This window comes from Merops nubicus, unplaced genomic scaffold (genome assembly GCF_000691845.1).
Source record: "Merops nubicus isolate BGI_N331 unplaced genomic scaffold, ASM69184v1 scaffold11441, whole genome shotgun sequence".
Classification (NCBI taxonomy): domain Eukaryota; kingdom Metazoa; phylum Chordata; class Aves; order Coraciiformes; family Meropidae; genus Merops; species Merops nubicus.
This window is the reverse complement of record NW_008587616.1, coordinates 33,034-46,945: the sequence shown is the minus strand read 5'-3', so window position 1 is coordinate 46,945 and position 13,912 is coordinate 33,034. Positions and strand designations below refer to the sequence as shown.

General features: G+C 35.5%; 1 protein-coding gene across 2 annotated transcripts in view; it reads right to left on the bottom strand.

Moving 5' to 3' along the window:
• Positions 1 to 1,961: 1,961 nt before the first annotated feature.
• The window catches only part of SLMAP (sarcolemma associated protein), a 42,879-nt gene continuing 30,928 nt past the window's right edge, over positions 1,962 to 13,912 (bottom strand). The window contains exons 10-15 of one of the 2 annotated variants that reach the window (XM_008948986.1): positions 11,655 to 11,975; positions 10,237 to 10,354; positions 8,433 to 8,604; positions 6,952 to 7,086; positions 3,249 to 3,338; positions 1,969 to 2,253 (exon numbers count right to left, since the gene is read on the bottom strand). In XM_008948986.1, coding sequence (XP_008947234.1) covers positions 3,255 to 3,338; positions 6,952 to 7,086; positions 8,433 to 8,604; positions 10,237 to 10,354; positions 11,655 to 11,975 — 830 coding nt within the window. In that variant the 3' untranslated portion in view covers positions 1,969 to 2,253; positions 3,249 to 3,254. Of the gene's footprint in view, positions 2,254 to 3,248; positions 3,339 to 6,951; positions 7,087 to 8,432; positions 8,605 to 10,236; positions 10,355 to 11,654; positions 11,976 to 13,912 lie in introns of both variants that reach the window. The other variant, XM_008948985.1, reaches the window with a different exon arrangement.

Genomic DNA, 13,912 nt, shown 5'->3' with positions numbered 1-13,912 from the left:
CTTGTTTTCTTCCCCAAGGCAATACACTAACAAGCCTTCCCTGGCTCTCTCCTCCCCTCTTTCTTTCTGAAAACCACAGACAGGAGAGAGATCAGCTAGGAAAAAAAAACCAAAACCAAAACAAAAACAAGCCTTAAACCAGTGCAAATGTGAAATACAAGGTAAAAAAAAAAGGTTTTTTGCTATTACTGGACATGCTGCAGACATTGTGCCTAGTAACTGTGACAATATCTACTGCAAAAGAAACTTAGCACGAATCTTTTGTTTTCAAATGACATTCAACAAAAACATGCATAGGGAGAGTAAAGTTATTTTATTAAATCATGCACATCACGTGTGTTAGTGCAAATAGTTTAATCTGTACTCCAGAAATTCTATTGTATTTTTATATTTTTACAAAATAGATTTAAAACAATTATTTACTTTAAAAAATGTAATTCTGAATTTAAGCATTTCAGAACAATATTTGCAATAACCTATATACAAGAGGTACTAAGTACCACTGGCATACGAGTGTTCTGTGGTTGGGTGGCTTCCTGTAACTGAAAAGGATGAAATGAGTGAACTAAATGACAATATTTATTTTCTACAAGTGACTTGTGGACTATTTTTCCCAACTAATAATCCTCCCATTAGCAAATTCCATGAAACTTAAGATAGAACCTGTAATCAAAGGACAATGACCCTTAGAAACTCACAAAGAAAATTATATGCTAAATTTCTATTTAAATATTTAGACTATCTGTCGATTGCCGTAACATTCCTTAAAGCCAATTCAATTGCTGAGAATACCTCCCTGTTTTGAAGTTTCCTTTAGCGGAGCCATTTTACTTTACCATTCTTTAACATATTATTTAAGTCTTTAATAAACTTTTTTTGACAGAACTGTTGAGCTGAACAAGACAACTACAGTCTACGTTTAATTCAGCGCTAACTACAGTGATTCCCACCAAAATTCAGCAATAGTTATCGTATTTAGATCAGGAAAATAAACTTTATAATGGGGACCACTGCATCATACTTACAGCCATGTGATGAGAATGCACAAAATTTTACTACCAAATTAAAATCATCTTTACCTGACAACACTTCACCAGGTATGTGATTCCAATTTTGTAGTATTTTATGTATCTTAGATCTTTTTCAGCTAATCACAGATGTACTGTAGCATTTCTCTTAATAAAGTTACATCAACAAAACCTTACCTAAAGAGCTTCTCCAGCTCAAGTCAGAAAGTATCAAATGACTGAAGAAATAAATTGATACATGTGATATGTGAGAAAGTTTTTGTACTTTTAAAGGATGTATCTCTTTAAATATATGACATTTAATAAATTACATTCAAACTAAAGTTAATGTAAGTTGAATCACTGCACTATGTCCATCAAATGTCCAAGTACTTGCTCCCAGAAATACCTTAGTTCACTCAAGAACACACACGTTTACACTCGTACTCTAAATACTTCAGGCTGGTCTTCACCATCAGTATCTCTCTCTCTTTAAGGCTGGACATGAATTGTGTTTATTCCCAAAAAATCCTTAATAAAGTAATCCTTATCAAAGAAAAATATGCTTCCTTAAAATGGTGTGATAAGTTTTCTTAAGTCTTGTTCCCAACAGCTCAGTGACTAACAGCAAGTAAAATGGTATACTAGTTTTTTTTTTTTTGTTTGTTTTTAAGGAAAAAAAAAAAAAGGGAAAAAAAGAAATCATACTGAAAGGCACTGAGCACAATGCATCTGTTTTCCAAGCATCTGCAAGGTTACTTGGCTTAGGTGTCCAAATCAGAAACATTTTTTTCCTTTTAAATCTGGCAATCAGATTCTAAAATGTCCACAACTCTAGCCATTATAAATAATTTGGTACCAAGAAGCCTACTTTAGGCCACCATTATAGTATTCAGAATCCCAACATACTAATTTAAAACTTGCATGAAATTGTAAGCAAAAATATTGCTCACAGTATGATGAATCACAATTTTATTCCCTCTTTTATAGACAGATACATTTTATACAGTTTAAAGCAAATGACCCTACTGCTGTTCTCACGCAGAGCTGTGCTGTATTAAGAGGTAAAAAGAAAGAGAATTAATCAGTTTTCCCTCAGTATATGAATGTTGCCAGCTTCTAAAGGGAGGACGGTGTATGGATTCAACAACAGTTCTCATGGAGAAGCTCTGGTTAGGCCTGGGTACAGCACCACGGCTGTCACAGCAACCAAAGCTGCCATCACAGGCATCCAAGGCCATTGTCTCTGTGTGGAGAGAAAAAAAAAATCAATATCATATTTGTTCTAATTCATACTAATCAGTTTACCTCGTGGCTCCTGAAAGTCCTGAGTACCTGTTGATAGGCATCACTAAAACGTTATCCATGAGCCCTACTGTTTCTCTAGCAAAGGGAACTCCACAACTCTTCACGGCTGAGGTTCCTCAGGAGAACTTTGTCAGTTCCTCATTTCCAGCTTCATTACTGCACACACCTCAAAGAAATCTGCTATTACACGTGTGAGGGCTTAAGATGTCTAAAGCATCACTTGTGCTCAGTATTCACTAGACGCAGGTTTATGCAGTACGGACATCTTTAACTTAGTTTTTGTATATTTAAATCCAGATCCATGAAGTAAGTTTGTAGCAGATCTTAACAATGTCATTTCTAATGGACTGTCACAACGTTTCATGACAACGATAGCATTTTGAGAGGAGGACACACCAAGAGATGTTACAGAAAATGCAAGCTGAGAGTTCAGAATAGAAACCAACCACCTATTTCTCATCTTGTCTTGCTTTCCATCTTCATCATAGCAATAGTGAGAAAAATGAAAGTGTTTAGAGCCAGAGAGGAATTTTAGTCCATAAATAGGAACCAAAGCTTGTTGATTTTTATTATTCTTTAGAGGCAAACTCTTCATTTTTCATAGTTAATTAAGCAATTAAGTTTTCTTACAGGCCCTAGCATCACAGCATTGTGCAAAAGGCAGCTCATTTGCTAAAGACAAACTGAGTTAGAAGAGGCACATTCAGAACCAGTTAGAATGAAATTCTTGTTATAATTAAAGAAATCAGGCAGATGTTAAATTATTAGTTGATCGCTCAGCTCATCAGTATCAACGGTACGGTGTATTAAATGAAGGGTTTGCTTCAGGTAAAGGAGTACCTGTGAGCATTCCACCATGCACTATTTTATACAGAAATGGCACGAACAGGTGAGAGGGACAAACATACATTGACTGAACAGTAGTGCTTGTACCTTTCGCTACCACAATGGGCCGTAACACCAATACAGGAAAGCCAGGATTAGGCCGATGAATACGGCTGGGACGGGTTGTAATATGGAAGGCTAAAGAAGGGAAGGGATATTAAAAATCACTTTGTGCTATAAATCAATCAGGTAAAGATGATTTAGAGAGGGGAAAATAAGTCAGTGAGTTTTGATTTAATCAAAATGTATTAAAGACATCTAAGACAATACAGCATTATCTGATCTGGTATACAAAGTTAGTACACCGTTCTACTCAAATGAACAGGGACGTTTAAAAATAAAGGGAAGGAAGCAGAAAATGTTCTAAGAAACCTCTTGTTACAACTCAGGATTTCGCACTTAGAAACAATACAAATCTTAAACTGATTTGCCTGTATCTTATTTAGAATTGTTTTTAGTTTTTCTAAGTGATAGGAAATCCCATCTGGATTTCTTACAGTAGAAAGACTCACACCTGATACTGAATTTTTCAACTCCTTCTTCATTCCTTGCTAGTTAGCCTTTCCCACTTTCCATCACCAGCCGCCAGGAAAAACAATTTTTTCCCTCCATTAGTGAATCAATTACAACTATGTCCACAGGCAAACCCAGTAGTTCAGACATTTCTGTGAGATTGTAACATGGCTGTACAATCAACAATGAGTTATTATAAAGCAGGGAAGTTCATTTCAGAGATACCACAATGAACAGCATCTCTGGCAGGTCAGCAGCCCTGCGACCAAATGCAATCCTGAAAACCAATCAAATGCTGCAGCTGGGCCAAACTACCAGCTGGCAAGATTCAGAGCTTGTTTAGCTTATGGCCTCATTAGAACCATCTACACATTTTCTCTGCTACATTCCATTACCTGTAAACTACTTTGCTTCACATTCTAGATGGACAGCCTCTATGCTTAGTATAATAAATTAAAAGCAAAAATGGACCAAAATATTTTTTAAGCTGCCCTGGGAAGACATCTGCTTTCTCTGTATCATAGCCAATATACTCGTGCACACACAAAGACACACAGAAGGTTAAGTTCAAACCATGCTAAATATTTTAAGAACTTTTTTGTGCTGAAATCACCTTGATTTTGTTCAGTCAAATATGTAATTAATGTTTTAAGACTTTCAAAAAGATTGTGATTTGTAAATAAAAATCTCATCTTGTTATGAATTAGTAGAAGTCACTTAATCATAGAACCTCCAATATGGTTCAAAACAGGAATCTTAGAATGTATTCTAGTCTCTGCCATTCAATTCAGATTTGTTTTAATCAAGGCAAATATTTAATAGCAAAATTATGTGTAGCTACTGATGTCATTTTCATGCAAGATCATTTTTGTGTCATTGGTGCCACAAATCAGAGTGCCACCTTCCCACAGAAAGCACGTTGGTAGAAATCATCACAGCAATGTTCAAAAAAGTGCCAGAAGTTTAAGTCAACCAGAGCCACTAATGTTCTCAAACCGTTCACAAAAATAAATCTGTCACATAAAGTGCATCAGAAGCCATCAGTGACTACAAGCATGCAAGCACAGGTAGCACACCACACTGCTCAGCATTTCAGAAAAGCACCACAACTTTTTTTAAAGTATAACAACAATATTTAAATGTTATCTCAAATGCAGTACAGAAGCCTTGTCTTTTCTAACATTTGTTAGTTCAGTGAAAAATTCAGTGGATTTATTTATTTTTAAGTTACACATTTTCATAGCTGTTGAATCTTGGTAAAAGGAACAGATGACAAATATCCACCACATTAAATGAAATAGCCTCTAAAGGATTAAACTCTCCCCTTCGTGAACTTATGGATATATAGTAAGGCTCCTTATTATTGGGGAGCATTTAACTAAGTGCTTCATCAAAAATTCCATCTTGTATTAGAATATGGAGATATAGAAACTCAGATACAGAGAGGTCACAAAATGGAACAAATCCCACAGTGGGAAGTCACTTTCTGTGGGATGCTGTCTCAGAAATGAACTAGCAGACAACGATTCCAGCATAAGGGGACAGCGGTACTTGAAAAATTTGACCTTAGAGCTCAGCTCAGTAACCACGATGCTGCAAATAATCCACACAATAGATATGTTTTACATTAATGACTGTGAGTAATGCTTGCTTGAAGAGCAAGCTTGTCCCAGGTTTTCAAATGGTTAGATGCTCTTTATCATACCCTGGCCTGTCCCCATCCCTGGAGACATTCAAGGTCAGACTTGGTGAGGCTTTGAGCAGCTTGACCTATTTAGAGATGTCCCTGCTTATTGAAGTGGAGTTGGACTAAATGACCTTTGGAGGTCCCTTCCAATCCAATACATTCTATGACCTCCAGGTTTCAACTGTCAGAACTCCTCCTCTGGATGCAGATTTTGGCAACTGCTGTGGTTCCCAATTTCATTTAAATATACACGTCAAATTCTTCCTAATATTTCCCTTAACTTACATGCTTTTCCACTTTCATCGGGTGCTCCGATTCCCTTCAGAGTATTTCTTCCCTCTACTACTCCTCCTCTTCCAACTGTCATTTTAATTCCAAGGTTATTGTTTTTAACAGAGTAGAAAATCTCACATTCGTATTTATTTAGTGTGATCTCTTCTTTTAAAATGGGATTTTTTTGTTGTTGTTTTTGACTTCCAACTACTTTAATAACTCAGTATTATCTGAGCACGGCAGAAAGATTCTAAGCAAGAAGCAGGTTTCAAGAGAGTTAGAACATCTTATTCCTGAAAATATGGCTAAAAAAAAACAATGAAAAGGGCTTTGAATTTTTTATATCTTAGACAGCTCTACTATGTTAGAGTTTTACATTCAGTAATTAGTTACAGCAAGAGTATTCATAAAATCTTTGGGCATCTAGAAGCCAGCTATCTTCGATTATTCAACCTATGAAACTTTCTTTGCAAAGAAATAGTTTTCTAAAAGGCTATTGCAGAGCATCCACTACCCTCCTGTTCTGTACTGTCCACTACAGGAGTTAGTGGACAGTAACTCCTGCACTGATCATAGAGGCAGTACAGGAAGACATAAATGAGACATCTCAGGGTAGTAAGGCATCTAAAATTAGGCTATGACTACCTTATAACATGTCTGCCACATCCTTCATATTTGGAGAATTTCACAAGTCTCAGTATAAAAAAAGTTGTCCCTAGCTGTAAACTCAAGACCCAACACTATCTAATTGCAACAGAAGAGTATTTTCATTCTTGAATAGGAAGGACAGTTCGACTGCACTGTATAAAGCACGAGCCAATCAGGGATAACCACTGTTAAGAAGCATGAGTAGGAGTAAGGAGGGAACAGTTCTTGTAATGAATACTAATAATATATAAGCACTTCAAAAAAGATTGCTTAGTTCATTTGGATAGTTTTTTTCCCCTCAGCCTTTACTCATGTATCATTCTCTGAAACAGAAGTTTTACTTAGTTCTGGTTTATTAGTATTTAAGCCAGATGTTTTCAACAAAGCAGATATCTAAGACCACAATTAAAAATGTCACACTACTGTAAAATTAACTTCTGTACATAATTGTAACAGTGTGAAGATCTGCAAATTTCCACAGGTAGTACCAGAATGGAATTTTGCATATAAAATGGCACAAAGCCTTTTTTTTTTTTAAATCCATCCTTTTCTGCCTGACACTTAACATATTCCCTTTGTCAACAGAATTGCCAGTGTCAAAATGCAACTTCCTATTTTGTAGAGACTTACATTGTTTCCTTTTTCTTGTAGCAGCTTCAGGTTTTCTTTACATTGTTTAAGCTCTTCTGTGAGTGACTGGTTTTCTTGTTCAGCCATTTCATACTTTGCCTTCAGCTCCGAGAGCACAACCTGTGTTTTTTCATACTAAAGAGAAAGAGAGAAGTCTGTGGACTCCTGGACACCCAACACATGGTTACATTTCTTTAGTGCACAGCTTCCACCCCTGTGATCTGCCTAGAGTAACTCACCTTGGATTGCTGTTATCTTTTAAAAAAAGCAGGGTAGAAAAATCTTAGATTTTTTTTTTTTTCTTTTTCCTAAATGAAGATTATTGTCCTTGACTTTGAAGGGTTAGGTTTACCAAAAACCAAGGAAATACTAAGTAAATATTAAATATTAAGTAATGACACAAATAATTACACATCATATTAGAAAAGACTGTAAAAACTATGAGGACAAAACAAGAAACAGACGAATAAGGAGTCAAACTCTTCCCACATAGCAAACTCAAACGTAATAGTAAGAAAGGCAATAGAAAAAAAAAAATTATGCCTTACTAGTATCATGCCACAATCCTCAGTGGGTCAGGCACAAAAAATACTGGGTGAATGTGTCTTGCATTACTGCCATATGGGCAACTTCTTTCTCAAACTCAAAATTTTTTTTCTTTAGTTCACAAGCTTTCTAGTACTCCCCATGGCAGGGATTAGTAAGGGCAGAACCAATGACTTTCATTACTGCTATTTACCACAAATTTAAAAGATTAGATATATTTGTAAAGATGCCTACTAAGACTGTTTTTCAAATTCTGAAAATGTTAAGGAATGTGCCATAGATGAATTAATGGCAGAGCAAAGAAAAGGACTACAAAAGAATCTAAAAGCACTGACTGGGGGAAAGTTCACTCAAAATGCTCCTAAGAAAAAGTGAGTAATTGTTGGAGCCTATGGCCTTCTTCCAGATGTAATTTGGAGAGGCTAGGCAGATGAAATACATGCTCAAAATGCTGGCTTTTCCTTACGCACTTGTTAATCATCCTGGGAAGCCTGGTGATCCAGTAAGATGAAAGACAACCTTTGTAAAGAATGTGTAGTCCCATTGTCAAGTAAGAGGTTTAAATCTACCTAGAAAGATCAGACTGACTACAGAGAATTAATTTTGACCCATAACAGCTAATGGAATGCTACACCACAACGGTTCAGGAAGACTCTGAATAAGGATTTACCTGTCTGAAGAACTTAAAAGTAAATTCACTAAGGTAATGCACCTGAACAAATTTTAGGAAGGTCTCAAAACACATGCAAGTCATTTTATCTGAAATATCCCCGTTTAGATTTAACCCTCAGTTTATATATTGTTAGATATCATTAAAGTACTTGCAGTAAAAGTACGAAAAATTCACATAAAGTCTTACATTTTCCCTTTTAGCTCAAAAGACAAAATCTTTGGGCATTATATTCTCTCAAAACAGAAATAATGTCTTGTGTTACCTCTTTCTGAACATCTTTTGCTTGACTCTCAGCTTCGTTGAGTTGGCTTTTTAGACTAGCTGCATCTCGTTGATGTTTTTCTCTCAAAGATCCCATCTGATTTTCAAGTTCCTTTCGAGACATTTCAAGAACACTTATATCACTGGTTAGTGCTAAACTCTGTTTCTGAGAGCTGAAAAACAAAATTCAATTGATTCCTCATGTGTTTTAAATTTAAACAAAGATTTTTTTTTTAAAGCACTTTTAATCCTCCAAATCTTAACACAATTTTCATTTATTATGGAAATATCAGCCCAGAGCAATCCCAGAAAAACAGATCATTATTGTCTCCCTGTACAAAGTATTGACACAAAGGGCTGGCCACTGTCTTGCTTTTAAATATATGTGCACAGCCTAGTGTGTATAATTAATCATAATGTATAATTTAAATAAATCATTCATAATTTTTAATTTATTATTTTACTTTTTATTATTCACTAAGTATTTTACATACGTCAAAGTATTTTGAAACAAATTTATAATGAGAACTCTGCCCAAGGCTGTCTGAAGTATTTCACTTATTTGTACATATGCCTCTACTTACTCCAGTTGTGTGAGCTAATTGCTAGTATATTCTTCAAGTATTTAGTGCAATAGCCATAGAAAGCTCTAAATTAAACCATTACAAACTTCAGTGTAATAACCAATGTTAATTTGTGCCTATGCAAGATGAGAAAATATAAGGGAGAGATCTTGCATATCTCCATTATACAAATCCTGTTATTTGCTTGTGGGATTCACAGAATGTTAGGAGTTGGAAGGTACTTCAAAAGATCACCTAGTCCAGCCCCTATGTTGGGATATGTTCCATATGAAAAAAAAAAAAAAAAGTGTGGAAATCAGGGTTTGGTGGAACAAAAAAGAAAGGTTTGATTGCTGTAAAATAACACATTACTCCTAGAAATATATTACTGTAGGAAATTTCCACTTTTTCAATTGGATCTTGCAACAGTGAGGAAGCCAGAATTAAAAAACCAGGTATGTAAGCATAACAGTAAAATTCAGGTCTACAGTAAAACAAAGCTGCTGTCCCATATTTACTTTGTGAATTAAATTCCAATATCTGAAACTGAAAAACAACATAATAATGGCAGATAAATGGATAAGAGGAGAAGCTACTTCCAGGTAGAAGACTTAGATAGCCTTTAGCAATGTCATGTGCTCAAACAGCAAAAATACAGGAAAATGCATATACTCCTGCACTCTAAAATCCCTCCCAAAAGACACTATGGTGCTGGCGATCAAGATTTCTATTTTTCTGTTAAGCAAAACATGACACAGAATGCTGTTTCTGCCCTTCATTACTAATTATGATGTGGCAGGTTTCCAAGACACACACACCATACTATCTGGAAATCATTTGCCAACACTGAGAAAATTTTAGGTAAGTATATCTATGTGGTTTTTTTTCTCTTTTAAGTAGAAGGATAACTTAAATCTAAAAATACTTCTACAACGCATGCTTCTAAGTCCTTATTAAAGCAGCAAAATAATTCAGGTTATTTTGTGACAATATAACATGACTGGTAACTAATGCAGAAGCATTTGCAAAGTAGAAAAAAATAGGCTGGTATAATAATTTGGCATGAAAGTGTGTTTATCCCAACACTATAATATACATACAATTTCAATACATTTATTGAAACATCATCAGACATTTAGTGCCACAACGACAAAAAAACCCAAACAATCACCAAAAAAAACCACAACAAAAACCTCTTCAGCTACTATGACAGCTCCCTAGCCAAATCCATTGTGTCCTTACCTAGAAAGTTCTTTCTCCTGTCGCTGAAGTTCAGATGCAAGCAAGGTATTTTCCTTCCTTAGTGTAACACACTCAGCTTCCAGAGCATTCCACTCTGCCTTCAACTTTTCAAGTTCACCTGCAATAAATAACATTTAATCAAATCCAGTAAAATAATTTCATGGCTGCTTCAAGTATCACCAGCTAATAAATGGAGGAAAAGCTGGTGTCAGTTGTAAATCTCAAATATAAACATGTCACACAAATTCTCTCACCTAGAAAACATGACAATATTTTCTGTTACGAGGTTTGTGAGCCATTAAACAAACCAGTGCTTAGTTTTTTTTGCAAGCTTTTTTCTAAAGCACAAAGTAGAAGAAAACGGTCTGTTTAGAGCCTACTCCAGTATTTTAGAAATACTGACAGAAAAGTCAGTATTTGAAAAAAATAATTTCCCACATTTGAAAACAGCAAGCACCTAGAATCAAAAGATACCACACCTCTGCTACAGAAGAGAATGCTTTACAGAAGATAATGCTACAGAAGCAGAATGTTTAAAGCAATAACTAAATGGTGAAAATTATATATATCAGTCCCTGGTGGAATAGATAGAAAGTAATACTACATACATTTTAGTTATAAAGTGACAGAGGCCGGAGTCTGAACTGGAAAAAGACTTCTCTGACAGCTTCACAAAGACTGATTCAGTATGTAAAATGTATTTTACATATGCCAGTTTCTGTGTAGCATATACAAAGTTCCAGCATGAGCTTTTGACCTCTGTTAGCAGATTCGCCAAGACCTAAAGCTATAGGCCTGGAGTAGTGGCTCACAACTCGACTTCATGACACGTGGGTGCATTACAGGTAAAGTGAAATGCGAATGAACGAACCTAAAAGAAGCCCTATGGTGGCTCCACACAATGCATTTGTATATCTCTACATCCTGCTTCAAGAATAAACTTTAATTTTAAATTTGTTAACATTTTTATTTTAAAAATGAGACGGTATCAGCAGTTTTAAGCCATAAAATAGTTATTTGTCTTAAGTGAAGCTTTGCAAGAGAAATTAAAAGGTCAAAAGCTACCCATTTGTGGGCTTAAATTATACAGAAGTTACACAAATCCTTTGGGAACTCTGTGGCAGTATCAATTGCTCAAAATTACAAGTTTTTCATCTTTTCTTAGTAGAATTACAATCTACTCTTGATATCAAAGGGTACACAAGCTAATTTAGGCGAAATTGACAGTTACTATTTAAAGAAGTATAGAAAACAACTTTCGTAACACTATAAGCCTTGATACACATATGTAAATACACATATACATACACCTAGTAATTGACTACAACCAGAAAGGCAAATAATGATTTGAGAAACTGACATTCATCAAATTGAGAAGGATGCTCCTGCTAGTCTGTGACATCCTTTTAAATAAGTACCTTTTAAGCGAGTAGCCTCTTCCTTCTGCTGATCCTCACACTGCTGGCACCTGAGCTGAAAGCTGGCTTTCAGACTCACTATTTCTTTTTCATATTCTGAGGCATCTTTCCGCCACCGTTCGAGTTCCGCTCGCACTGTCTGCAGCTCGTCTTGCAATGCACAAATATCTGTATCTCGTTCTGATGCTGTTTTTTCAGCCACTTGTTGAAGTGACAGAATCTCATTTTGAGCACTGACTAATTCACTTCGAGTGCTTGAAATTTCGTTCTCCTTTTCCTCTCGAATACTCTCAATATCTTCTTGTAACCTTCGCAACTGAGCTGGAGAGCAGACATTAATGTCAATATTTTTAAAGACTGTATTTACATAAAAATCTAAAAAACTTAACTGCCTTTCTCAACTTGTTTATGTTTAATAGGACTAAAAAATCCTAAAGCAACTGAAAAAGATACTGATCTTGTCAAATGTTGTATCCTTAAAGAAATATGTACATGTGGCTATGTATTACAGAGAGCCAAAAGAAATTAGATTTATGGTTGGACAAAGCTTTCTTAGGGTTGTGTTATGTATGTGTGCAATATTTAAGCAACTCTCTAAAATCTGAAACGAAGATTTAGACCCAACTTCACTGTAATCAAAACAAGGACACTGGGAGGTTCAGGGGCAAGAGGAAAAGCAAGAAAGCTTCTGTGACAGACCCCAATTTTCAAAGTCCCACTCTGGGAATGTTTGCCTGTTCACCAGTTAAGTTGTCTATAAATATTTGAGGCCCAGAGTGTCATTTCTAGTCCAGTCTCAATACGTAGTAAAGGAAATAAAAATCACTTCTTTGCAAAAAGCATTTTCAAAGCAAAAGATGAATTTTGAATTGAAAGGGACAGCTGCACCAGATACACTGAACTATAAGAAATCCTTTAACATTTACAGCTTACTGTAAGTCAGCACATGCTGTCAGCAGCAGTCTCATACACACTATGCTATTTTACCTTTCTGCATGAAGCAAACCTTATAAATTATTCCCATTCAAAACTGTTTCATTATTAAACAACTATTCTCTGAGTACAACTATTTCATAACAGTTGAACAAAGTACAGTCCAGAGGAAAGGGCATTATCAAAGACCAGCAAAATTACAGTTCATCCATACGGCTCATTCACTCCCAGTGATGGAAGCAAAGTGCTTAACATGCTTTGTGATTTTGTTTTGCTTCTTAAAGAACATGTCAGAGTTCACATGTGTTTTATAGATTCTTAACATGGGAAAATATAATTACTTAATGAAGCATGTTCTGACAAGAAAAGAGCAGAGTTGTTAATATCACTTGAAAACGTAATATAAGATAGTGTAGAGGGTCAGAATGACACATATTCCACGCTTCAGAAGCAAGGGGCAAAAAGAGGGCAGTGAAAAAGCACGGGGAAGATAACCAAGGCTGAGTAACCTTCATGAATCACTTTTATGTGTTTTTGTTCTCTTAATCCATTATTACAGAAGAGGACACAGAACATGAGCAAGTCTTGCCATAAACTGCTACAGCATTAGAACTGCTCATGAGAGACTTGTATTATCATGACAACTCTAACTGATGTTTTTCAGTAGCTACATATACAGTAGTATAGGTAGAAATCATATATAGGTATAATCTAGAAATTCTGCTGTTAGCTGATGTCCAGTGAAAAAAAATGCAACTTTTTTTCCTCCCTCCTTTAGGCAGGCTCCAGCAAGACATTTAGCTCATTAGATAAAGAACCTATGAATTACCCAATTACACACTCTGAATGAAAAAGACAGTATGGGGAAAAAATATTATAGTTATTACATATTGTAATACAGAAGAGCTATTACAGACAACAGCAAGTTAGATTTCACAGTAATTCTGTATATGATTCATCAGTCTATCCGCTCCATAACAACATTTGTAGTATTATGGATTTTTAAATGTCTGTGAGCAACATGAGACTTATTATCACCTTATTTGTTTGGAAATAGTTCCTACAGGCTTATACTAAAAGAAAAGCAACCTAAGTAGTAGACAGCAGCAACCTGCTAGTAAAACAACACGTTACATATTAACAATTGCCTCTGTGTGTATCCTTACATTAGAAGCCTTGACCCTACCAAATCAATACACCAGGAAACCACATTTCTAAACCACCAAGAATTATGACTTGTTAACACAGCAGGAGTCTGTTAATGAGCAAAGGAATTCGTTTTTCAAATCATATCCTCCCAATACTATTTTCTTTATCAAGCCAAG